This window comes from Ascidia mentula, chromosome 1 (assembly GCF_947561715.1).
Source record: "Ascidia mentula chromosome 1, kaAscMent1.1, whole genome shotgun sequence".
NCBI lineage: Eukaryota > Metazoa > Chordata > Ascidiacea > Phlebobranchia > Ascidiidae > Ascidia > Ascidia mentula.
The window spans coordinates 26,014,979-26,041,104 of NC_138566.1; the positions used below are offsets into that span (position 1 = coordinate 26,014,979).

The window sequence follows — 26,126 nt, forward strand, 5'->3', positions numbered from 1 at the left end:
TTCGCAGCAAAATACTTCCATTGAGGAAAATTCGTGTAACTTTATTGTATATATGAAGAATACCAAACAAAACTTTTGTTCCTATGTATTTGTATACTAGTCCAGACACATGTCTAACCTCAATGCTACAGTTCGTGTGAAATGGTAATGAACGTAATTGTATTTAAGCTCAAGCGGGATTAGGAAGGCGCAGAAGTCATGCTACCCAAAGGTCTCTGTCAGTCACATATATAACCCAAGCAACAATGTTTTGAGTTTGCCTGGCAGTTTTGCCGGCAAGATCGTTCATTTAGTCAGCACACCATGCGCACTGATGAGACCTTAGGTTAAAACATTGGCCAACTGCATGCAGATCACAGAATTTATATTATAGGATCCATGCTTATCTAAATCTTTAGACTGATCTGGTAAAATATTTTGACCAAATTCACCGGTTTTGTTATGCGCGCTTGATTCGCAGACTACAGCATTGTGGTTCTTCCCCTGACAAAGGCAACATACGGTATTGTCATACGAAGGTTATGACATGACCAGAAACGGTTGATTGACATCTAACATCTACGTTTACAAACGAAAATTCCCTACAGTGCAGGTTGATATGCGTGAATAGCAAAGAACCAACAGAGCATAACAACGTATGCATTTTTCCTGTGAAAAAATTCCTCTGAATCATGAGCAAGCAATGAATCAGAATAAACGATTGGTGAGCTAACTTCCTCGAATTTCATACACTCAAGCTTCGTAATTTGCCACTGATAACGTGCTTCAATTTGCACTGAAGGAAGAGACCACTATATCAAAAGCACCTCGCTACCAAAAATACAAGAGCACGTTTCTCAACAGTTTACGTGGATTGCCAAACACTTTGATCCAAATACTCGTATACAACGTTGTGCTATATAAGGAGTTTAGCATAAATACGTCTTATACGTTAGGTGGGTTTGTTTTTTTGGTGATCACAATATACATTTGCTTACTCATTGTAATTGCATTTCGGGCCTCGAACAACAGATTCAAAGACCTACGCACATTATGGGTTTTCATCACGAAAAAGCAAATTTCTTCAACTCCAGTGTTCGGTGCTGATACATCTGCTTATCATTGATATTTTAGCTTTAAAACTCCTGCTTCACCTGGGTACAGAAATTTGCGCAAAAATGCAGCGCACTGTTAACCGACAACTCCATATGGTTCTGTGTGTATCGGGAAAAAGTGAACAAAACTTTACTTTTTTCACCGAAAACACATTTCACTTATATGTAAATGAGGTATAACTTTACCATGACTATTATAATGGCTACCGCAGAAGTGCATTTGATCACAGAAAGCAGCAACCTCACTCGGTGAACTCGGGTCAATCCAAAACAAGCATGTCTCTTTCTTCACCTAGCAGCACCAAACAGGACGCTGCATAACTCTGCAGGCAATGCACGTGATTAGCAGCAGCTGAGCGCCTGATTTTGAACGGCGACACGCTGCTAGCTTGTTTTGTGACAACCCTTTACCCCCGCACTGTGGGAATTGAGATTGCGGCGGGTTGCGCTAGCCAAGCGTGGAAAATCAATCAACCGTATCGCGAGGTCAGGATTGAGAAGAAGGAAGATACTTTTGCATCGGGTCGCAAAGTTTTTTCCAAACTTGAACCACATTTTAGTCAATGTAACATAGAAATCTGTGCGAATATTAGCGCTACGATTTCGTGTAGTATTTCAACTTAAATATACAAACAAAAATAACAGGTGGTGGCCCTGTTCACGCCTAACCATTAAAAATCGCACAGATTTTTGATTTACACATACTTATATGTGGATCAAGTTTGGAAAAACTTTGTGACCCGGTGTAGTAGTATTTTCCCGAGAAGAATTGCGGAGGTGGAGATGTATAAATATTTGGAGTTTCCAAAACGAGGCTTCGCTATTCGTCCAGAAGGAAAATCCATCGAATTCACTTAAAAAGTATGTACATAATGAGACCATGACTATGATTTTTAAATCCTGTCTTTACATTCAATGTGTATCGCAGAATAACGCACACCTGTCTGTATTCTTCGTTGTCCAGATGCCACATATCGAACAAACATTCACCAGTTTGTTTCAGAAAAAACATCAACTATCGGAAGGCAATGTTTTCGGCAAAAAGCATCGCCGAAAGCTTACATACTAATATAATTCCAGTTCATAATTTCAACTTTACCCGAAAACAACAGGTTGAGAACCTACTCCGGAAAGATGCAACTTAACTTTGATGTTTGAATTGTAAAAATCGATATTCCCAATTTAGCCGCTACACGTCCAGCTGCATCGTTAACAAGTTGCGCTCAAACTGCCAACCGATAACAACATGTACTGTGGATTTGTCCCGACAAGCTGTACGTGGTTAGCCGATAAATCGGTACTGGATAGAGTTCTACTGTCGTCCATCAAATGCACCACGGTGTGTTGAACGCATATACTGACAGACTTGGAAATTCTGATTCCATAGTTTAATGAGTTGTAGAAAATTGCCGGTAATTCAAATCTAATTGAAAAACGGTAAAGAAAATCCAAGTCTGTTTACAGGTAATGTTTATTTTCTTGTGCAATGGATTGCCAATAAACGTTAATAGCAGAGTTATGGGCAAAACACCGGCCTGTACAACAAATCTTCAACCTGGCCCGCCAGTGGCTACTTAAGAATAAATTGGCGCAAAAGCTGCAATTTAATGTAAATTTAGTGCACGTCTTTTTGGTCCACTTAATACTACAATGGGTCAGTGGCTCACCCGTTCAAATTTTAATTCCAGAACTGTGGTTCTACAGCTGCACAAAATTCTTTCTTCGAGTAGAACTTCTCGTAACAACTTGTCTCGCTAAATAACAGCATTTAAAGAACATCTGTGCACACAACGCGATTTCACGGGGAAATCAGTGGTTAACCCCGGACACCAAAAAGAATGACCTACCGCGGTTTAAACCTGCCTGTACCCAAAATTAATTGGGTTATAATTGATTCCCTCAACTGCATAGCCTAACGAAACATGACAGGCAAGTTACTTTCTTTGAAATAGGGAACACAGCGAGCGGTTTGTAGCGTAACTTGCCCCTTATGCGATGGTTGATAACCTGCAATCACTTTTGAATGGAAAGAAAAAAATATTTAAAACTTAGTTTATGCTGTGCTGTTGATTACATATCTGTACGGATGACAATCAGAAAATACAAGAAATTTGACAATATTTTGAAAAATCCAACGTTTCTCTAAACAAGGAATCATTGAGCACACTGCAACTACCTTTGCCTGTATCTAATTCAACCTAACCTAATACAAAGCAACAAAAGCTCCCACTTACAGCCTGATGTTTCCATAATGATTTCCTAATCCCGGCAACATATCCAAGGACAACGGTCTTAGCACCTACAAACCATTTCTCTCGGCGCTAGCAACCCTATTTTAATCACTTACCGCCATCGCAACGCCCACCGTTACCAAGGGGCGCATGGCTACCGAATTACAAATGCATTTCAATCTTTAGAAAAACGAATTGAATGCGTCACAATCAAGCTTATGTTCTTTTCAGATTATTAGATAATGATGCATTGTCCTTTGTTCAACGGAGGCCTCATTAGGAAGTTACGTAAAGTACAGTACAAGCCTACTTATTCCTTTGTGGTGGCTAATTGCACTAATAAAATCGATCAAGACACATCGGAATAAAGTTATGTTGCTTTCGTAAACCTGTGACTTTTTTCCAGCATAACAAGTGTTGAGGTCACGCCTCATTGCATACGGCGGCAACAATGCGCTTGCATGACACAGTCGCGTGATGCGTGGAATGTGCCGCAGTCCTATCAGCGTGATTATTAATTGTGTGCGTGTTACTTTAAAATGCAATTACTTCCTTATAAATGTGTGTGTGCTTGCCTTGCTTTCCATTCTATGATTTGCAACTATACGAACAAATACAAAGAAACACAACGACAAGTATAGAAACGAATTGATTTTGCGTTCGCCCGTTGAAAAAACGTCAATATGTACCCAGGCCCGAAAATATAAAACAATCGCAGTGGCTGCAGCTCGTTCATGCGAAAATTTTGTGTTTTTTCGCATGATTTTCTAGAATTAAGATGCAAAATGCTTTGAGCGCATTTCTAGCGACCAAGTCGGTCCACTTCAGTTAGCAATGTCCCAGTTTTGGCATTTCCTTTAAGTTAACAATTGTGTTTGTTTTGTAGAATGCCGTGATTGTTACAAAGGCTTGAACAAATATAACAATATAACCAGTGGTGGGATTCAGCCGGTTCGCACCGGTTCTGTAGAACCGTCCCACGAAATTTTATGAGATCGGCGAAGCGGTTAGCATTACTGGTTACTGTCAATGGATTTTTGCATCTTCGAACCCGCTGAAAAATATGACTTTTGTGATAGAACCAGCTGACAAAAAATTTGAATTCCACCATTGAATATAAGTATACTTAAACTCAATTGGTAAAATAGACACCAAGACTTTTCTGTTGTCGAATTATTGTATTGTTTTGTAAATAGCAAAAATAAACGGTTAATTGACATAATGCGGAAAATCATAATAAGGAAGTTTACAGTAACGGTCATTATTAAATAATCTCAACTTTTCAGACCAATCAGATTATAGCACAGGAATATATTCGAGTTAAGCGAAGCCAAAGATGAATTGTTATTGCCCATATAAAGTAGAGACAGCAGCATGAAGTTGAAGGCAAAACGGATCACAACAAAACTTGAATCGAAATTTTTGGTTCTCGGGGGTTTGTGAGTTTAGAAGGTAATCCTGCATAAATCACTCGAAAAAACTGCAGAAATGAGGCAATAGTGGTGTAGTAATCACACTGTGGCTTAGAGCGAAATATCGGGTAGAGCAAGCAGTAAAGGTGATTAGAAAATAGCAAGCAGGTGGTAACAGTACGCTACTACATAGAGAGGAAATAGGTTTCAACGTGTCAGATTATCGACAATTCTATGAATCGTGTATACACTGTATTCAGTTATTATTGCGAATAGTAGAGAGTTTACAGGTCAGTAAAAATAGCAAGCAGGGGCAAAGGTTTTAACGTTTCACAATATCGGCATTTTTCTAAAAATAATGTTCAGTGCATATACAACCGCCAGGCGAATTCCATAGTTATATATCAGTCAGTAACTTTCAATGACAAACACGATTTTTTTGTTGTACGACAGTAACGTCACCAGCCTGCGCAAGTCCACAAAAATGCTTTTATGATGTCATACTTAAGTGAATGAAAAGCTGTAAAAAATTTTTTTCCAACGATGAAATCGCCTGAATGCGTTACAAACAGGCTCAGGTTGCTGTTATATGCACACAAGTGTAAGACAAAAAACGTGGCTGCATGCAGCGAAAATTAGATCTAGGCTGTGTTACACCATAGTATATAACACCTTGTTAGGCCACAACTAAAGCATTGATACCTTGGAGCTGGTAAATTTCCTTAAGGCCGGGACACAGCGAACAACTAAATCACTTCTTGGATTGTTTGTTTTTGTTGAATTGGAACTTGGTATATCACAGATTTAACAAGATGTGGCCTGTATTATTTAGTGCAGGCACTGGCAAAAACCCACATTTTCATGGGCATTCTCTTATGGCACGTGGGTAGGCAAACCGATGATATGTCTTTGACCATCATCGTTACCGAAGGAAATACAGAAGGCAACATTGCCACAGTGCTTCAGGTAACAGCTGGGTGTTCCAATCAAGCGAATCTAGTGCTTCAGGTGCAACAGCACATGTAGGCGAAGGCGAATCTTAGCACAGATTCCACTGTTTCAATCCATCTTACTCCGGATCGACTTTCGACCAGATCTGTTTTTAACTTTCTGCGCCGTCGTAGTGACGTCAACTGATGACGATAAAGTTGTGGGCGTGACTAAGCATTCCATATTGTCATGGTGATATTCATACTTTCCTGTAACGTCATCTACAGCTTCGGGGGTTTTACGAATGAAGAAACGACTGTTGCCAATAATATCGTCGTTGACGTCACGGTGAACGACGTCAGCAATGTCGGGTGATGACGGCATGATGGGGCGGATTGATTTGCGGGCTGTGTTTTTAAGTTTGGCCGGAGGTTGGTCCTTTCCTTCCACTTTGTTCGCGGTGGAATTGAAACAAACCTCAGACCATGGGAATGTATTTCCCGCCTTCACCGGGGATTGTTGATTCGACCGGAGAAGAGCTTCATGCATTTTCTTCTTCTTCGCCAAACGCAGCTTGTCTCTCTTCGATACCTTGCCGCGATTCGGTAAAGTCTTACTGAACATCGCTCTCTTTTCTTTGGTCAGAAGGTGGCGATTCTTTCCGCCACTGCTGGTCAACTTCTTCACATTCGCCTTCACCGGCGAACACTTTTTGGGCGTTTTCTTGGCGACCATTGAGACGTCAGAATCAGTACTGCGACGTCGACAAGGATTAACTTTCAAAGGCGAAATTTCCTCTTCAAAATCATCGGAAGAATCATCGATTGACTGAAGACGTGAAGATTTTAATTTACTCAACTGAACAGAACTTTCGCGCATTGTCACCCTCTGTGACGTCACTAATGACGTCAGGTTCTTGTAATATTCCCTTGCAGAATCTTGCACCGAGGGCAAAGTGCTCAGCACCTGGTCAACCAAAGTCCTTGCGTTTGTTGTGGATGAGTTTTTTGAGTTCGATGTGCGGGACGAAATGCTCTTGCGCGCCGTCCTGCGGTTGCTTATCGATGCGCATTGAGCCACATGCTGCTGCGGTGAAGGGAGGGAAGTAGTCACTGCAAAAAATATGCTTCAAGGTACCGAAATTTTATCCGAACAATTATAGAACAATAAGCATTAGGGAAAGTGCGACTTTCCCAACATAAATAAACCAACACACAAGTTACTTGGGAGAAATAAACGGAGAAGAGCAGTGCTCGGCAACCTTTTTACCATGACGTTTAGGAGTTATGACGTCACAATAGAATTGCGCAGTCACAAAAATGGAGTTTAACCATAAAGTCTGGATCAGCTTCAGCGAATATTCAACTGTTGTCATCAAAAGTTTGTCAAAATATAAAGTTAATCAGGGTTTTTAAAAATATTGACTGGTTGTGGTCATATTTTAGCACACAGTTGTGGAGCACTAGACTAGACTACAAAAGCTGGTTGCAGGAAATGTCACCAGGTTGAAAGTTTGAAACTAATATTATGAACGTAATTGTATAACAGCCAAATACTTACTTGCTGTTTTTGGCGCCTCCCTCCTCAAATTAATGTTGTGTTTTTGGAAAAGGTGAATAACAGCAACTTTAAGATTTGAGATGGGATGATTGCAGATTAAACATTCATATGGCTCGCATGCACCTGGGCTTTCTACACACAATGCAAAAAGTCGATGAACAAACACTTCGAAACATCATATTCAAAATAACTGGAATACTTTCTGAGTAACTTTATAAAAATACAAATTTGTGTACACTGGACATGATGTTAAAAATAGGTTAAAGATATTTTCAGCACAATAATAAATTTCGAATCTTGAAAAAATAGACATTGCAATTCAAAACAGCCCTGAAAACTGTGAGGCTAACAAAGTCTGAGGCATACTGCCCATGTTATTGTAAATTTCCCATGGCAGTGGGAAATTGGGGGTAATTCAATCACAGTACAACATGGCCAATTTCCTGTAGACACTATGTTTAATTTGCTTGGTACTCACACGACAAATAAACAAAACAGTTAAAATAAATTTAAAATCTAGCCATGTTTGGCAAATGATAAGGTGAATTATCCTAAAGCTTAATAAAGTATTGATGTGTTAGTACTTCCCACCTGTCATACACAAAAACTTCTTCAAGGGTTCAGGAATTGGCAAGGGAATGGAAAAATCTAAAACCAACAAAGTACAATAAAACTCATTCAATCGTGGAACAGTATTGACCATATATATGTTTGTATTAAGTATTTACCCGAATTTAAGGTTATTATAGGGTATTGGGTATATATACTGTACAATGGTTTCCCTTTTATGCATCAAATGTAGCAGCTAAAAGTGTGAATTTTCCCTATGGCTACATCTTGTTTGTAAAATACCTAAGTCGCTTGTAAAATACCTAAAATTAAAATTTTACATAGAGAAGTTTTTACAAATAATATATTAACCAGCAATTAACCATTTGTGCAAGCTATTCATAATTTTATAAACAAATGTTTGATGCTAATATACATATGATTCAGTGTTAAGTACAATCAAGTAAAAACTATCGATTTGTGAAAGCTGGATGGTTTGCTGTACTTTGCATTAAACTAATAAAAACCACACATGAACCAGTAACAAATGGGGATCACAAAAAAACAAACCAATGAAGCATGTACTTGTCTGAGTAAACTTTTCAGTGGTCTTGTGGGGCGTCTGCGTAGTTTGATCAAGTTTTTTGACAACTTTGGTTTCTTCTTCTACTTCTTGTATTTCTTCGTCTTCAACCACGACAAGCTCCACATCATCGAGAGATGAGCTAACGTGGTTGTTCGTCACTTCTGGCTCAACATGAACCGCTTTGGATACCTCAGATGAACTTGAAATGTTGTTTTGTTGGGACTCAAACACTCTACAGTGGAAAAATAAGTTTGGTAAAGTGAGGTGCAAGCTTTGCAAAATCATTAAATACTTGCCCTGAATGCGATGTCTTTAAATGAATTAAAGATTCCAAAAACATTCCATCTCCTTGAAATGTTTGTGAGCAAAGTTTGCAATGAAGCTCATTGACAGGGTTTGCATTTGCAGCCTATGAATAAATATATTTTAAAACGAATGGTGGTAGTTTTAGCTTAGTTTGTATAAAACCTTGAAAGAAATAAAGCATGGGTAACTTGCCTTATCCCTACAATACTCCAGAATCCTATTAGATTCCTCAGTCATATTTGCATCAAAGTTGAGCATGGGTATTCTCATTGATATTTTTTAAGTCACTAATCTATAACAACAAAACCATCAAAACAGTTATGTATCGTAGCTTGTAACCTTGCAGAGTATTGTGTGGTTATCAAAAAGCTAAATCATTTGCACTATAAAAAATTAAAATGAACTCTACAAATAACGTTTAGCTTTATCTATGTGATCAAAACGAATCAATTTTCGTCAAATCTTTTTGACTTTTCAGAGAACCTTTTTCTAAAACGAGATTACTAGGTCATGCTTGAGCAGTTTCTCAAAATAAATTCCCAACAGTGAGCAACTGACTGTCACGGGTCAGTGGGTTTCATTGACTTTCCCTGCGTCGAGTTTGTGCGCCATTGAGTTTCGCCGTAACCCTGGTAAAAGAACGACCTTAGTCGCAACTAAAAGTTAAAATATATGTGAGAGAAAACATAACACCGTACTTTTTTGCACCAGAACACAATCAAGATGGCAGCACGTGTTCTTAAACCGGTATGTGTTCAATCTTTTTGTCTTGACATATTTTTCTCAATTTGATATTACTTTTAGAGCCAACTGCTAAAATCGTTGCTGGGAAAGAGATCACTTTCTACAACAAACAAAGTTTTTGCAGCACAACCGGTATATTTATTTGTATTTTATACAAAGTCAATTTGTCGCATAGTGATTTGCCACTACTTGCTAGTAGGCCTATACAAGCATTGGGTGTTTTGTATTTAACTGAGTGTGTCCACAGATGTATGTAAGAGATGCTCTAAATTCAGCCATGGATGAAGAAATGCAAAGAGACGACACTGTTTTTCTTCTTGGTGAAGAAGTTGCACAATATGATGGTGCATACAAAGTACGAACATCAAGTTATTTCAATTTCCCAGCACATTTTTTTGTAACTTTTGTTCTTTTTGTTTACATATTGGTAGATATCAACTATAATTTTCACATAAACTATATAATTATTTTGAAGGTCAGTCGTGGTCTGTGGAGGAAATATGGTGATCAGAGGGTTATTGATACACCCATCACAGAAATGGGATTTGCTGGTATCGCTACTGGGGCCGCAATGGTATGGTTAACTTGTGTCTTGGAAAACATCGTAAACCAAATATTTCTCCTATACATGATAATTGTTTATAATTTTTGGCACAAGCCCAGACAAATGATGTTATTCTTGTCGGACTCTATTATTCCAATATGTTTAAAGTTTCCTTTCATGAAGAAATATGCGTTATAAAAAAAATCAGTGTTACATTTCCAATCCATTCAAGTCAAATGCTTTGTTCAACAGGCTGGTCTAAAGCCCATCTGTGAATTCATGACGTTTAACTTTTCCATGCAAGCCATTGACCAGGTTATCAACTCTGCTGCAAAAAGCCACTACATGTCTGCTGGCATGGTGAAAGTTCCAATTGTGTTTCGTGGACCGAATGGTGCAGCAGCAGGTAAATTATACATTGCAATACATTTTTACGCACTGGCAATTGAACTGTTGGATCGACATTGTAGGTGTTTGTATCTGCAATGCCAAAAAAATTTACTCCGGACAACTGGTCTTTTGAATGATAAGCAGTTTACCAATCTTCATTGTGTTTCTACCAGGAGTTGCAGCACAGCACTCACAGTGTTTTGCTGCATGGTATGGCCACTGTCCTGGACTAAAAGTGATTTCCCCCTATAGTTCTGAAGACTGCAGGGGACTTTTGAAAAGTGCCATAAGGGACCCCAACCCAGGTATATACAAAAAATTACTGCAAGCGGCAACAAACCTTGTTGCAAAATGTGCTGATCATCATCAAGTAAATAAAGTTTTGTTTCTTACATTATTTTAAATTATAGAAATTAATACTTAGATTCACAGTTTGCATTATTACTACAGTTGTTTTTCTTGAAAACGAACTCATGTACGGCCAAGCATTTCCTGTAAGCGAAGAGGCAATGTCTGAAGATTTCCTTGTTGAAATTGGCAAGGCAAAGATAGAAAGGGCCGGAAAGCACATTACCTTAGTTTCCCACTCAAAACCTGTGGGTATTTGTCTGGAAGCAGCCGAGCAACTTGCCTCTGAGGGAATTGATTGTGAGGTATGTGTTACTCTTTGTTAGATTTCACAGTTTTAAATATGCGCCAGTTAAAACTATTTGTTTGCTGTTGTGACCTTCAAACATAATCTGTGATGTTTTGCCCTCTTATTTTTGATTTAAACTTTTTAGTTTTCTCGGAAACTGAATTAATTGAAACATGTGGTATGTTATGGGATGTAAATATATTTTGGTATTGTTATAAATCTCATTTTGAAAAGACTTTGTTTAGGTGATAAACATGAGAAGCATACGACCCATGGACACAGAATGCATCGAGAAAAGTGTAATGAAAACCAACCACTTGGTGACAGTAGAGGGTGGGTGGCCCATGTTTGGAGTTGGCTCTGAAATTTGTGCTCAAATAATGGAAGGTTGGTAGCATCTTCTTGTGATCGAATATAGGTTGGATTTGCAAAGATTGTCTCCTTTGTGATGTCACAATGTTTCACAAACATATTTGTGACACATGTATGTGTTTACTTTATGTTAATGTGATCATTTTGTGGGTAGCTAGTTGTTTTCGAGTTAAGGAGGGAACTTTTCATTTTACATGACTTTGTTCGGTTGCAGTAAAGCTTTGAAAACCACTGTTTTAAACCCCTCAAAACAGCTTAGTACAACTGAATATTTTTGGTGTACGAATCTTTGCCTTTCTTGCTCCATTAATAAATAAATAATTGCGTTTTTGGAAATCTAATTTGATTTAAATGCTGAGCAGCTCTAATTTTAATAAATTGGGAAAATACGACCAATATCACATTTGTTGTTTTCAAAATGTGCATCCAAACCCTATCACAAAAGAAAATTAGTCCTATTTGTAATGTGTTTACAGGCCCTGCGTTTGACTACCTTGATGCCCCAGCAGTGCGAGTTACTGGAGCAGATGTCCCTATGCCATATGCACAAATACTAGAAAATGGAGCCCTACCTTCTGCAAAAGATGTTGTCCTTTCTGTAAAGAAGACTCTGCACATTCAGGCCATGGCAGACAGAGCCTAGTTGTTGTATTTTGTTCAGACAGTTCCAAAATTAGAATTTATGTTTTGTTATGTCGAATACCACAAGCAATTACAAGCATTTTTTTGAGGGGTTTTTGATAACAAGATTTTTTTATGCGGCCTTTGAACCACATAAAATTTTGTATTCTGCCAGTTTTTTTGGTGACAACACTATAGTTTAAACCATAAGACTCTGGTAACTAAAATGTTGTCTGTTTTCTTTTGTTGATTATAAAATACACAAAAGTAGAGAATATGTTTTTGAGTACAGTGTTATATCGTTTATAGTAACATTTCTTGGAAAATGTGAAAAATACTGAAACTTATACAGATGTTTTAAAACAATTTTTTATTTGGGGGAACATGTCACATATTTACCGCACACTACTCAAAACAAGACAAAATAGTAATTGGATTACATCAAAATTGATACTGAACCAATTCATAAATTCTAGTGCACTCGGAAGATATGTTGCACACAAAAATAGAGTGCAAGTATGCTTTGTTTAGGAGCTGCATTCATCTAAGGATAAAGGGTTTTGAGAGAACAGCACTGACAGCAATTTCCCCTTACCGTGCGTCCACCAGACTAAACTCAAAGGAGGCAGTTTACTAGTTGAATGGGCAATTTTCTTAAATTCACAAGGACACACAATGTAATTACAATTGGACAAAAATGCTGTGTTAATTTTTCTTGCATTAAGATTTTTTGTAAAACTGAAGTTGTTTGTGTTAATCACAGAACTACTCATATTACACCATGGAAACAATGTTTTCAAAATACACAAATAGGTTGAGAACAGACAATAATTTTTTACTATAAATGCAGGAACAGCAATTTAATTTGAAAGGGCAGCACAATATTATAAATAAGAGAGAACATTATTAAAACTTGACCCAAACCAACCAATAGACCCCAGGAAAGTTTGGGCTTGCAAGGTAAAGGTCCAATTATATCCCTGTCTGGTGAACTAAGTGTGGTAGATTGGTCTGCAGTATTACCTACTCTCTGGCATACTTTTGTGTCCATTGCTTAGCTGTAATAAAATATTGTGTTTTATTTTGGTTTCAGACTTTTTCTTTAATTTTTATTTTTCTTCAATTTGTAAAACCCAGAAATTACAACCGGCATTAGTCTTGAATAAAATACAGTGCAAAATTGACTTTGCTGACACAAAGCTACATGTTGACGTTAACAAAACTTTTTTCATTTTTAACTTACAATGATCACCAATAGAAATGATATACAATGTTGAATTGAAAACTGTACTACAATGCACGTGCAGGGTGTCGATTTATGCCTTTTTCACCATTCTAAGTGTTCGACACGCGATGCCACTGTTTGACATGGGCGGAGTAAAAATAATGTTAAGTTACCATAATGCAGTAACACAAACACACCAACGCTATTGTTATCTACAAAAGTCCGTAAATTGAATTGCTGTAATAACTTAACTAAGCCTAATATATCAGTCACACCAATCTTGCAACATTCACATCGATCTTACTAGTTTTTTTGCGAAGTTTGGACGCCAACGATTTTCCTATTCACATGTAAGTTGTCTTTTTTGCCGTAGATACTGGTGGCAAAAGTGGTTCGAAGATGTTGGTGCCAGTATTAGTCGTTTAATTTTAAACCGCAAACAATTATTTGGGGAGAAATTTGTAGCCTATTTCGAGTCACTATCAAACAACAGCATTTAACTGAACGGTGAACATAGTGTTGAAAACTTAATGGCATCATCGTTTGGGATCCCCACCCAAAATAAATTTGTCTGTTCAGATGGTTAAATAAACGCAACCGCAATAATATTTTGGACAAAATCTATACAAAAACCAGCCAGCACTGGCTTTAACGTTCAGCGAATAAGCACGTTCTGCTTTATGTTTAGAACTAAACAATATTTCCAAACATGGAGCATTGTTACTAAACATGTGGCATGGTTGCCAAACATGTTGCATTGTTACAAAATAAGTACCATTTTCGTTCAATTGGACCTTAATGAGACATAGCAGCCCTACAACATGAAAGGTTTTTAATTGTTTTGTCGATATTTTAACGTGTATTCTAAACTTATGTAAGAACAAGAATCCTGAAATCAAGCCTGGTCAGTCTCATGCTTTAGTTACCAGATACAACATTTTTGCTATTCAAAACACATTCTCAAGATGTTCAAAACGCAATAAAAAATCGACGCCCTGTGCATGTGTAATAAGCAGAAATGTAATTTAGGTAAAATTTTTACCTGTCTTTATTGCATCTGCTTCCCGACATTTCCAAATTTCGGCAACTTCATTTTCAAGGGGATCGTCTGGGTTTGGGGCACTTAATAAAGCTTGTATTGAGAGAAGGACAGTGCGCATTTGTAGTGCTGGACTCCATTTGTCTGATAAACAAAAATATGTTTTTTTCTGCATGGCTTACACAGCAAATTCAAGATGTGTTTAAATTGTTGACCACATGATTTTGTTAAAATCCTTTTTTTGTGCCAAGTCCAGCTAACTCATTATAAATAATGATGCAACATAGCAAATATTTTAATGGTACAATAACGTCCCTGCTTCTGTTTTTAAAGGCAGGGTTGTGAAGAGGTCCCACAACAATTTTGCTTCCACCATCAGTGGATTTTTGCATATAGTCACTTTCTACACAGTATCTGAGTTCATTATTCTTTTGGAAAATGTGCAATAAAAGCAAATGTGCAACTACAGTCCCCAACAGGTTAACAGATAAACTCACAACAGTGTACACAAGCTGACATAACACAAAGAGTAAAAACACTTATGATTATAACCTACCTTTAAGAATGTCCAGACAAATTCTACCAATTCTATCTATATTTGGATGATAAATTTTAGTAAGAAATCGCACTTTAGGAGCAGCCATTGGGTATTCTTCTGGCAGAAATAGTTCCAACTTAAATGTTCCTCCTTCAAAAGGAGACTGAACACAAACCAATCATTAGCAACTACAACACTGGGCATGGCAACGTAGTTCAAAAATATTACAAAAATACATGTTTGCATCATGTTTGGAAAATTCTATGTTTAAAATAACAAAATAAATAACACAACACAAGACAGTACATGACTTTAACATGATACGCCATGTTGGTATATACATATTTGGGATATGTTTAGTTGTTGTCTATCTAGGTTAGAAAAATGTTGTATGTCCTCTGCATAGATTTGCATAATTTTACTGACAATATGCAAAAATAATCAAATAATAGATTAACATAGGAAAAACTCAAGAGCAATCCCAAACTTTGTAATCTGGTTGACAACATGCTTACATCTTTTGGTCCATCAATGGTGACGTGAAAGTATCTTAGATTGCCTTCAACAACCGATGCTGTGATGCCCGGCACAGGTTCTGATTGAAGACGCTGTGTTTCCTAACATTTCAAAACAAAATTCATTTTAATTTGCCTGTCAAACTTGCTGTTTTGATTCACATAATTTGCAACACAACATCATCAACCTTAATTCACAACAAGTACACTCATACCTTTATGATGCGCCGTGGAAGAGCACTCATGACTGTGATATTTAAAGTCTAAAGTACACTTAACCCTTGGCAGGGTTTAAACCTCACTATATTTTTTTAGGAAAGAAAATACAATTTATTATTTGACATAAAAAACAAAAATGTACGAGCAAATTAACATTTTCTGCATGATTCAAACTTTACAACAATATCATTACAGGTTTATCACAAAATAGTGTGAAAATCTGGCAAGGTGCCTAAAATATATTTTGTCATGTGAAGGTATAAAATAATGATGGCAGTTTAAATTGAATGAAGAATGACATGTTACAGCAGAAAAATGGTGTGTAATATTAAGGTTACAAGTATTATTGCACAAACAAGATTCATTTATTTTTAGTCATCATATGTTACACACAAGATTAAATGGTTTTTCTTGATATATTTACGACATTTACGCAATATATTGGTATGTAGGTAAATAGGTTGTGGGTGGGGTCCACAATGATCAGGCACAAACGCACTGTGATAATTAAACACAAAACCCCAAAATATTAGGAAGTAATAAAGTTAAACTTTAAGCAAAAATTCCCAAAAAGTACAGTATTACAATTTCAGCACGACTACATGCGTACATTACTTCAAGTAAACCAACATATATAAAATAGAATGTAGCAAAAATATTTACACAGAGTTCTAGAAAACATGACAGGAAATAAACCTTGAACCGTTTGCCTGATCCGCAACACCACAGTCCCAGATTTCTTGACCACGAAGGTGTGTCAGACGGGATAGATGAGATAAAAATTCAAATGGTAGCAGTCCGTCTACGTTAAAAAATAATATATGAATATAATTAAAGAATTTTCAAATGCAAGCACAACGAAACGCTGGCTGCTAGCGGTGCATGTTTATAATAACAAAATAACTGTGTCTTCGTGACGTCGTAATGTATATTTGAGAAATAAATAATTTGGATTTTACGCACCTCTTCACGCTGACTAACATGCACAGAACTCCAAAATATATTTTGTAACGATAATTTACCTATAATTCTGAAACAAATGGCTTGCACATTTTGCAGAAATTATAGCAAGGTTCAATAAGGCTTTTTGACAACAACTCATGCCATTATTAGAACCAGTTCAAAAATGTCTTGGCTACTTAAACATGAAGCCTACATTCAAGAAAGTTTGACAAATAATAATCATTCCATGGTTGAAAGGCACCCCCTAAATTTAAATTTCCGTTTTGTCATAACTCTAGTCTGCTGAAGTTTTTGCCCTCACACCCCCTGAAAGACCTTCGTATAGCCTCTGCTAACCGCAGTTTGGGAACCACCAGACAATTTCATTCGCACAGTTGGAATAAAAAACATTTATTTTTGCTGGCAAAGTTACTGCACACATGAACAATAAACATATAGGCTACATACATCGGCATTGTTCCGAGCACCATTAAAACCATGAAAGGGTTACAAAGTCACCCAGACAAAAATTGTTGTGGATAGAATCTATTCAATTGAAACAATTGTTATTCCTGCACCATTTTTGTAGTCTAAAGTACTACATAACTTACCTCAAAAATTATACATCTATCCGGAATATCCGACAACCAGGCTTTTCTTACGTATACTACTCCTTCGAGAGTGTTTTTACGTGCACTGTATGGCATTTCTCGCGCTTTGTACGAACGTTCGTGTTTTATTTAGTTTGTGTTCGTTTAACCTTGACATATTATTTAATACAAAACACATCATTTAACTTTGTTGTCATGCACATGTAGATGCAGATTTTAAGGCAGATGTGTTGGCAATAAGTTTTCAGACGGGTGTATCGATATGTTGGAATAAAAATGTGTGATCCAAATGACAATACCTCGGACTTGATCTTAGAACATTATGGGACTATGGATACGGAAAACAAGTCATTGTTTTCTGACTCCGATATGATGTCTGCAACCGGCCCGTCAAAGTCGGTTCTTGATTTATCAATAATGGGAGTGCGAAAAAGAAAAGGTACAATAGATAAACTGTCAATTAACTAATATACTGTCGTGGCTAGAAATAAAGAACCTATGGGGTATTCACTCATTTAAGATACATTGGCATTTTTTTCTTTGTTTGATTTAAGTACATATAGTCATTTAAATGCTACATCGCTATACATTGATGGAAAGAATTACCATGACAAGTTTCACAATTTAATCGGAAATCCACGCACAAACAAATTAGGTATTGCATTAACACACAAAATATATGTCTGTGCAATATCCTCACATTCAATGTTTAAAAAATCCTCTTTGGGCGCACAAACTTCAATTTGGCATTAATGAGACCCTCAATAATTGAAAACAGAATGCACAATGTCAAACAAATCTTAAAATAATTTAACCATTCTATTGTTTGCAATTATTAACAGAGTGCCACATTTATTGTTTTAGCTCAGGACATTTTTCCGTATCCAAAAGACTACAAAGTCCAAAGGAAGTCTGTGGAGAAAATCCATCTTTCTGTTGATTCTCCTTCCCTAAATTCAACACAGCCTCGTCATGATTCAGTTTTCCTGACAGAAGATGACGATGACACGGAAAAATACCTTACCAACTCTTCAAAAAAGCACAAGCAATCCAAGAAAAGAAAAAATGAGGTCTTTTGAATACAAACACAATTTTATTTGACCCAAAATGTTTTTGAAACACTGCAGCCTATTGCTTGCATTTTTCAACTACACAAACTTTATGTATTTTTTCATGTATTTTGTCAACAGAATGAAAGCAATAAATCTGACCAGAGTGAGGTGCAGGTATTCGAGTCTTCATCTGTACAAGTTGAAACAGGTTTGTGGCTTTCTAAAGTTTGACTCAGCATTATCAGAGAAAAGTTAATTATAGATTATGAATGCCAGAATTGCATTCCAAAAGTTAAAATGCCATTACCTCCTTATGGTAAATTGTCTTAAGGTCGTTGCATTACTTTTGATCTGTTCCACTATTTTTCAATGTCACAATGCACCCCAATTTTTTCTTTTTGTTGCTGCAGATGATTATGGAGACCTCGTTGTTACTCTTTACCCTACTTCAGATGGGGGACCAACTTTGCGCAAGGACCAAAATGTAAAAAAAATAAATGAAAGTTTGTTGAATTTCTGCATTAAAGACTTACTTTTTGAATGTTCACCCTAATCATCATGTTGCCAGTAAAGTTTTTTTAAGACTGTGCTCTTAATATTCCAGGGTGAAGATCCGTCTCAGTCTTCCTACCTCAAAGAAGATCAGCCTGCAACTATTTATTTATCTGCTGATTATTTAAACTCAGACAATAATGCATCTATTCCAACGTAAATATGTTTCTAAATGTTCAAAGAATAATACAAATACACTGTTTTTGTGTGTTGGTGCATTACCAATTAGTCACACACAATGAGTGCCATTGATCTTGAAAATATCTTTATGATTTCCAGGCAATCTATCCAGAGTTCAGATGAAGGTGTTGTTTATTCGTTGGCCCCTTCCCCAATTACAGCCACAACACAAACAACCCAAAGAAAGACCAGTCCTAAATCGAACACCAAAGCCCAAAAACACAACGTAAGTCTGTTTGATGTTGTTGAAATGTCTTTCATGTGTTTGAGTAAATTTTGCAAAAATTCAGCAATTGCAAAATATATCACAAGTTTGTTGTTTAACTTTGTTTAACACAATTTAATTTTTATTTTTTAGTTTAATGTTGAAGCTTTCTGTTTAGTTTTCACCTGGGTCGGTTGAAACTGTGAAGGATCCGGTACGAAATGTGTGGGTTACTGTAAAAGAACACAAGGAACAGTTGAAACAATGGGGTCACACTTGGACGAAGGGAACTTGGAGCAACGAGGAAGTTCAGATTCTCAAACAAAACATAGAAACATATTGTGAGGTAAACTGCTTCTTTCTTGGTAATTAGACGGTATTGCATCTTAACGATTCCAAGGATAATTACTGTGTGACTTTAAAATCTACATAAATATTGCACCCTTGAAACAAATCAGAGTAAAACATGGCAGGTGTCCAAGTTGTTGTTGTTGGTCTCTTTGAATCTGTAATCAAATAAGCTGAATGTAAAATCAGCAAAGCTTGTTCTGCTGGTGAATGAAAAGTGACTTCAAATTATAAATTAATCATGAGTCCAATGTGCAGTTTCACATAAACTGTCGGTTTTCACAGAAAAACAACATAAAGAATGTGGTCGATTTAATTTTCACAAGCGACAAGGAGACACGTAAAGATTTCTATCCTTCACTGTGCAACGGGTTGAACAGACCCTTGTTTGCGGTTTACAGAAGAGTGAAGCGAATGTACGACAAGAGAAACTATAAAGGAAAGTGAGTAAAACTTTTGGAAACATTTTATCTGTAGGTTTCTCATCAATAAACTTCCAACAATAATTTATAAATGTTTTTTAGCAATCTTACTTGTGTTTAATTTAATTGATGGATTTGTATTGCTTTGTCTTGGTATTTGTGAATAAATTTGCAAATCACGGATACTAGAAAAGTAACAGACAACCATAATGCGTGCATCAGACTTGTTGGTATGGCAACGCAATAAAAGGTGTCTCGTTTGTGCCAGATACTCTGAAGAGGAGGTTAACAAACTAAAGGAGTTGCGGAAAATGTACGGGCACGATTGGTCGGTGATTGGACAGGAACTCGGTCGTAGTTCGGATTCAGTTAAAGACCGATGTCGTCTGATCAAAGACGATCTAACTACAGGTTGGAATAATTATTTTTTGTTTCGTCACAAACGCGCTTTGTTAGCTTTCGTTTTTTTTTGCTAAAGTAACTGTGGTTGAGATTGGTGACTTTGTGGTGGCATGTAACACAGAAAATATTGTGACCGCCTCAATTACAATTCCGTTTAGTAGGCTTCGCTTGTCCGGGACGTTTCGTGGGCAACCTTCAGTTTGACTGAATTGAAGCTCGCGCGAGTCTGATGCTAATCTAGAACGAAATCGCTCACAGATCGATAACCTTAACATCTTTGTCCACCGTGTTCGTGAAATTAGCGAAAATCTCGCCGGGTCTTCATACTTTCCGATATCCAATAACCGGCAATACTGTGGTAATCCTAATGAAAGTTCTTGACTTTCTCTTTTTGTGCTTCCGTGAATACAAACCAGGGATGGGCGAACTTATTGTAAACTCGCATTCCAGAAATAGGTTGGCCACTGGGTCACGTGAGTAAAAGTGCACAAACAGTTTTGACGCAAGTTCATGAACTGCCCCCTTTACAATAATTCACAACAATTTAGTGTAAACGTTGCAACCGTAAAAAAACAGGCAATGAAAAATTGAATTTAACTGTTGTATAAACACCGTTCTAAAGCGCCATTAGATTATGCCAACTCCTGGCGGACCAGACTTAATAATATAAGAGACCAGATTGGTCCGCGGACCGTAGCTTACCCCTCTATGCTATAGACGCATGAAATATTGCTGTGTTCAGGTCGTTGGACGTCTATGGAGGAGAGCAAGCTTGACTTTGCTGTTCACGCCGTCACCAACACCAGCTTAGGCGAATCTGTTACTGACGGTGTTTCCTGGCCCCTGGTCGCAGAAATTGTAAGTATTTGATCACATAATCAGCTTTACGGTAGACCTACACTATAGCTAAAAACCACCTGTGCTTATCTCTATATAAATGCCACCAGTTTTGTCATTTAAAACCTATTATAAGTTAAATAATTAAATATACGTGATCGGAAGGCAAGGGACTGGAATTTTGCCGGTTTTCACAAAGTTCAATTCTTTTCACATTAAATGGATTTCTTTCGAATACTTTTACACCATTTTCTTTGCACTTTAGTTTAGGTTTTTGTTTAAATCACGTTGTTGGAAATTTTAATTACTCCGCAAATGCAGAAAGAACAACTGACTTAGAATAAACCGAATGTAACAGTGAGCTGCACGACTATGAACTGATATTAACTTCCTCAGGTGAAAACACGCACTGAGAAGCAATGCCGGACTAAGTGGTTAAATTACTTGAACTGGAAGCGAATGCAGGGAGACCCGTGGACGAAGAACGATGACAAACTTCTGGTGGCAAAGTACGTGTATTGGTTGAGACGATTTTGTTATGATTTAGAGGCAATACTTTATTGTAACTGGTGTATTGACCACGGATGTACTACCAGCCTTATGGTAATCACTGCTTTACATTATGGCAAAAAAAAACATTTTCAAGCGCTTGTGTCGAAAACGCGTATACGTTTCCTCAGAAAGGTTTTGATCGTTCGTCCCTTTTATGTGAAAATTTATGTACGAGATATTTGTTCGCAGAATATCTGATACCGACGTTGGAGCAGAGAATGAGGTGGATTGGTCGGGCATGTGTGGGGATTGGAAAAGCGCACGATCCCCACAGTGGCTTCGACTCAAGTGGAACGGATTAAAAAAGTTGATACCGGAAAACGAGGAAAATTTCACTTTTAAAGGTAAGTTACAGTCAGTTCAAGAATTTCTTGTTGGTTGCTATATAACGTATACAAATTGACGCTGATTAAATTTTGTTGGGGTTCTGTCTTGCTACGTCGCATTTAGAACGAAGCAATAGAAAATCTTTAAATCCGTGATCTAATCTGTATGTAGCTTGTGTGTTGGTTTTGCATCGAAATTTAAAACGTAATAACTTGACGTCATCGTTTTATGTCCATCAGAGACTGTGACGTATCTTAAAAATCACTTCTCCACCTCGAACGCAACCAGAACATGGGAAAAAACGAAAAAACCTTCCTCCGATCGTCTGAAGCAAATCCACGGAAAGCAACACAAAATTAGTGCCGCAGATTTGCGTAAGTTCGAGATTTGCATCAAGATGGATGGCCAACTTTATGTTTTCTAAATTATTGCTGAATGCTGCCGGGCATGTTTTCTTGTTGCAATACGGATACTGATGAAGGCTGCTGCATCGAAACGTCGATACAATAAAATTTATGTTTTCCGTCACAATCCCTAATGCACAAGAAAAAATGGATGCAAACAGATTCCGCACAGTTTTAGATTTTTTCACTTTTATTTCAATTCCTTGCATCCCACACGGTCCGATAAACGCGCATTGGTTTTAAAACGTAAAAATGTAGCATCTTCTTTGATAAAACTTCGCACGAAAAAAGCACATCCCTGTTTAACAAAATATACACGTTAAAAAGTACAGACAAAAACGTGTTTCAATTTTCGAATTGATTTACAAGAAAGATTAATTCCTTTGCGCTTTGTGGTCTGGATGGCACGCAAACATGTTCTACTGATTGTAAGCTTGCAATAAACCTTGACCAACAACTTGGGTGATTTTGAGTTAATTTAACCGTGAAATTGTACAGGAGCACTTCGTAGCAATGGAGTCCACATTCTGAGCAAAGAGGAACTTGAACAAGACGACAGTGGGAACATCACCACCAGCGTGATCAGCCAATCGGAAGACACTACGTCAGCGCCACTCTTCATACAAACCAACGACCCCGACCACTTGGTGTCGCAAGAGCTCCTTGAATCGTCCACGAATGTGGGGAGTCCCCATGACAGATTTCGTCTTCTCACGGTAAATTATGACGTCACGTCGTGTGTTTTCAAATTAACGGCGGTTTGTGGAACTCCATATGCGACCCATGTGTATTATGTGTATTGTCCGAGTCGGGAGAGAATTTGTGTTTTACTGGGTATTGAAACGCAATGAAATGTTGGGTTTGGAAATAAGACCAGGCCTACTTGCACGTAGCTTGTTGTTAATTGATATTTGCACTCAAGTCTGCTACGTCGGCTGCTTTCTGTTCAACAATTTCCTGTTGTTTATACAACATGTCGCTATTTAAATTAAGCTTAGGGTCCAGTCATTCCACCTTCTATTTAAAATTTTGGCGACAAAAAACAGCCCAATTCCTTCATTCGTTGATGATGTTTTAATTCAATGATTTTCTAAACAACTTGTGTGTGTTTCAGGATGCAAACGACGGGAGCAACAAACCTCAATTTAACGAATGTGAGTCTTTGTTGTAGAAAATTGTTCATTGGAAACCATCATTGATGTCACTGAAATTCTTTCAGTTTGTGTCTGTCATTAATTAAATTTTGATAACTGTCGTCTGACTTATTCAACCGTTGGCTAACTTTATAAAATGGCCGGATAGTTTGGAAACACACGTTGAGAAATGAAGAACTCCAACTAAATAATTATGACTACATGATTAGATCATTTTATTTTCCTTTCTATTCGGCAGCTCTCATATGCGATGGAGGTGGGAGCCAACTTCCTCTTGGAACTTACAGAATTACCTCCACCTCATCCGATGGAATTTACATCATACAAGCGGCAGATACATCGTCCAGTGACGTAAGTACAATACATACAGTGTGTAGGATACAGGTCGGTAATGTTAAGAGTGAATATCCCGGGTCAAATCAGTAGCGGTTTAATTGACTTTTCTGCTTGGCCATGTGTTGACCTTCACACGTCCTCGTGCAAACAAAGTTGTTCTTATGTTCCAATAAGGACGCCTAAACATTCGTAGGTATGTAAAAACTTAATTTGACTTTCAACGTTTAGTGTTTACGTCATCTCAGATTATTTTGTTGCCATGTTTTAAATAAATTTTTTAACAAGCAACCACATATTAATTATGGCCGTCGAACTTATCCCACGGAAGCAGAATTTCTGTTCTTACTGAAAACTTAGATATTCTTCGTTTACTCTGGGCTTAAGAAATATAATAAGGAAACCAGTCGATACCGTGAACACTTTGCTTGAACCACACAAAAACCACAACCTTGCCGCAATTTATCTCGACTAAATCTGCAAATTCCTCACCAACAGGAAGTGACGTTAACGACTGATGACGATCGTTCCATAAACATCACACTTCCATCAGAAGTACTTAACACTATGCTCAAGCTCGACAGCTCCAAACTTGCCACTGACGTAACCGAAGTGACGTCATCATGCACTGGTAGTGACGTGGCATTCGACGCGAACGTGGATTCAGGTAATTCATATCAGCATGTTACCATTGTTCCTCAACTATTTAAACTATAAGTGATAGTGAACAAGGTGGTTCAAAATAATTCAGCAATTACATGTTTATGCCAAAAAACTTTTCGCCATGTTTCATCGGTATCTGCAGTGACGTCATATGTAATGACGTATATATTTTTCCAGTTTATTTAACGTCTTCAGACATTCCGGTGTTAGGAAGTGTGGCTCATGACGTCACAATCGGATCTCCTGGTCACAACGATTCAAACTCGTGTTGTTTACAAGAGGAATTAAGCCCGCTTGCAGGTTGGTCAATTTTACACGTTGTTATCCTATGTTAAAGTGGCTGCCCGTGTACAGTTTACCTCATACAGTAAACCCCGGTTTAACCTCGTTCTGATTTGGAATCCTTTCTGCCCAAGACATCCTTGTGACTTGCAGACGAAAATTCACAAGTGTTGGCAACGTTTCGCACTACTTACAGTAAGCGCTGGAGGATACACCAGACAATTGACTATGACGTCATACGGGCATTGATAATTGGGGTTATTTTGTCAATGGAGTGATTGCCATGTTATTTCCTCGCGTCTTTCCTCCCAACAATGCTGTTCACGCCTTGCGTTAGTTATTTTCTACAGTCGAATTCGTTACCTAATATGAATTATACGGTTTCACAAACACATCCGGTAAACTGCACTTACGTCTGTTGTGTGACACACCAGTGCAGTAATAACCAATATATACATGGGTACAAGGTTTTTTAGTTTACGTTTGTGCGATTGCGGCAATCGAATTAGGATGCAAAGCAAGCAGCTACAAATCATTTGCTTTCCCAATTTGATCCGAATTCAGAATCTGAAATAATTAAGCCGGTTTACCCTAAAAAAATGTTGTAAATCCAGCCAAATTAGGCAAATATCCGGATTAGCCGAATTTAGTAAATTTGTTGTGTTAGCTTCTTGCGACATTACGACTAAAAGTGTTCATAAAACTTATAGATCTTCCACTTATAATTGTATTTGGTCTCACGGGTTTGTTGAATTAAACGTCTTATGAAGGTTTCTAGGGTGGCCTTGGTTATTGTAAGGTTACCATGTATTATTATTTCATGTAGCTGAAAAGTAAATTCTGTTTTTTGTGCAGAAAACCTCCTGTGACGTGTCGGGGAAAACCCTTTCTCCAGTTTCTCAAGTTTACCTTCTCCTCATCGTGACGTAACTACTTCCCGAAGCGTCAGTGTGCTTTGTGATGCAATAATGTCAATTGTTTTTTCAATTATTTGTTTGTTTTTTGTCATCCTTGAACAAAAGGATATTTGTGCGCCCGTACATTGACGTAATAATTAAGGATTCGAACTTGGCGAATTGTTTTGCTTCAAAGTCTGTAAAAGTTGTGAACGTTTTCAAACAATATCAAAGCCGTCCATCACAGTAAGTTAACCGAGTTTGTTCGTTTGGCTGCAGCCTCCAATCTGGAATATTTCCTCCACGTCTTTCCTCCCAACAAACGTTTTCGGTTTCTTTGAAAGTAACAAAGTTTGTTATCCCAATGAACAATGGGTGTACTGTGACGTAATAATGACGCGCATAAGTTTGCAGTATCAGGCCAGGAAGCTGAACAAAGAGCTAGTATATGA

General features: G+C 37.5%; 4 protein-coding genes across 5 annotated transcripts; 2 read left to right on the forward strand and 2 right to left on the reverse strand.

Annotated features, from left to right (window-relative positions):
- Positions 1 to 4,538: 4,538 nt before the first annotated feature.
- Positions 4,539 to 9,128, reverse strand: LOC145911443 (uncharacterized). The gene is made up of 7 exons (XM_082998778.1): positions 9,085 to 9,128; positions 8,861 to 8,960; positions 8,659 to 8,771; positions 8,362 to 8,594; positions 7,819 to 7,875; positions 7,228 to 7,359; positions 4,539 to 6,779 (listed from the first exon to the last, which is right to left on the reverse strand). The coding sequence occupies exons 2-7, from the start codon at positions 8,936 to 8,938 to the stop codon at positions 5,797 to 5,799; spliced, it is 1,596 nt and encodes a 531-aa protein (XP_082854904.1). The 5' UTR covers positions 8,939 to 8,960; positions 9,085 to 9,128; the 3' UTR covers positions 4,539 to 5,796.
- A 101-nt stretch (positions 9,129 to 9,229) lies between these two features.
- LOC145911454 (pyruvate dehydrogenase E1 component subunit beta, mitochondrial-like) lies at positions 9,230 to 12,253 on the forward strand. The gene is made up of 9 exons (XM_082998790.1): positions 9,230 to 9,415; positions 9,473 to 9,544; positions 9,660 to 9,767; positions 9,888 to 9,986; positions 10,209 to 10,362; positions 10,520 to 10,651; positions 10,797 to 10,999; positions 11,229 to 11,370; positions 11,832 to 12,253. The coding sequence occupies exons 1-9, from the start codon at positions 9,392 to 9,394 to the stop codon at positions 11,996 to 11,998; spliced, it is 1,101 nt and encodes a 366-aa protein (XP_082854916.1). The 5' UTR covers positions 9,230 to 9,391; the 3' UTR covers positions 11,999 to 12,253.
- Positions 12,254 to 12,349: 96 nt separating this feature from the next.
- On the reverse strand, positions 12,350 to 16,187 carry LOC145911461 (ubiquitin-conjugating enzyme E2 N-like). Its single transcript, XM_082998801.1, has 5 exons — positions 15,509 to 16,187; positions 15,294 to 15,395; positions 14,797 to 14,941; positions 14,244 to 14,384; positions 12,350 to 13,034 (listed from the first exon to the last, which is right to left on the reverse strand). The coding sequence occupies exons 1-5, from the start codon at positions 15,536 to 15,538 to the stop codon at positions 13,000 to 13,002; spliced, it is 453 nt and encodes a 150-aa protein (XP_082854927.1). The 5' UTR covers positions 15,539 to 16,187; the 3' UTR covers positions 12,350 to 12,999.
- Positions 16,188 to 17,280: 1,093 nt separating this feature from the next.
- On the forward strand, positions 17,281 to 26,054 carry LOC145911428 (uncharacterized). 2 transcript variants are annotated; one of them, XM_082998758.1, is made up of 19 exons: positions 17,281 to 17,504; positions 17,930 to 18,135; positions 18,256 to 18,325; positions 18,528 to 18,601; positions 18,722 to 18,825; positions 18,949 to 19,075; positions 19,233 to 19,400; positions 19,688 to 19,845; positions 20,093 to 20,235; positions 20,969 to 21,084; positions 21,460 to 21,572; positions 21,805 to 21,959; positions 22,182 to 22,316; positions 22,845 to 23,062; positions 23,461 to 23,500; positions 23,739 to 23,851; positions 24,332 to 24,500; positions 24,674 to 24,796; positions 25,634 to 26,054. In XM_082998758.1, the coding sequence occupies exons 1-19, from the start codon at positions 17,342 to 17,344 to the stop codon at positions 25,645 to 25,647; spliced, it is 2,409 nt and encodes an 802-aa protein (XP_082854884.1). In that variant the 5' UTR covers positions 17,281 to 17,341; the 3' UTR covers positions 25,648 to 26,054. The 2 variants fall into 2 exon arrangements, with proteins under 2 accessions (XP_082854884.1, XP_082854893.1); XM_082998767.1 differs by having other exon boundaries at positions 24,692 to 24,796.
- Positions 26,055 to 26,126: the final 72 nt, after the last annotated feature.

What these genes read in the sequence shown, in the direction of transcription:
- LOC145911443 (XM_082998778.1), bottom strand. Translation starts at nt 8,938, where the DNA reads ATGAGAATACCCATGCTCAACTTTGATGCAAATATGACTGAGGAATCT. An exon ending in TGGAGTATTGTAGGGATAAG is followed by an intron (nt 8,772 to 8,860) that starts GCAAGTTACCCA and finishes ATTTATTCATAG; the next exon opens with GCTGCAAATGCAAACCCTGT. An exon ending in GAAGTTTTTGTGTATGACAG is followed by an intron (nt 7,360 to 7,818) that starts GTGGGAAGTACT and finishes CATTGTGTGTAG; the next exon opens with AAAGCCCAGGTGCATGCGAG.
- LOC145911454 (XM_082998790.1), top strand. Translation starts at nt 9,392, where the DNA reads ATGGCAGCACGTGTTCTTAAACCG. An exon ending in CAGCACGTGTTCTTAAACCG is followed by an intron (nt 9,416 to 9,472) that starts GTATGTGTTCAA and finishes TATTACTTTTAG; the next exon opens with AGCCAACTGCTAAAATCGTT. An exon ending in CTGAGGGAATTGATTGTGAG is followed by an intron (nt 11,000 to 11,228) that starts GTATGTGTTACT and finishes GACTTTGTTTAG; the next exon opens with GTGATAAACATGAGAAGCAT.
- LOC145911461 (XM_082998801.1), bottom strand. Translation starts at nt 15,538, where the DNA reads ATGAGTGCTCTTCCACGGCGCATCATAAAG. An exon ending in TTGTCTGGACATTCTTAAAG is followed by an intron (nt 14,385 to 14,796) that starts GTAGGTTATAAT and finishes TTTGTTTATCAG; the next exon opens with ACAAATGGAGTCCAGCACTA. An exon ending in AGCAGATGCAATAAAGACAG is followed by an intron (nt 13,035 to 14,243) that starts GTAAAAATTTTA and finishes ATTTTATTACAG; the next exon opens with CTAAGCAATGGACACAAAAG.
- LOC145911428 (XM_082998758.1), top strand. Translation starts at nt 17,342, where the DNA reads ATGTGTGATCCAAATGACAATACCTCGGACTTGATCTTAGAACATTAT. An exon ending in CTTTGCGCAAGGACCAAAAT is followed by an intron (nt 18,602 to 18,721) that starts GTAAAAAAAATA and finishes TTAATATTCCAG; the next exon opens with GGTGAAGATCCGTCTCAGTC. An exon ending in ACATAGAAACATATTGTGAG is followed by an intron (nt 19,401 to 19,687) that starts GTAAACTGCTTC and finishes CGGTTTTCACAG; the next exon opens with AAAAACAACATAAAGAATGT.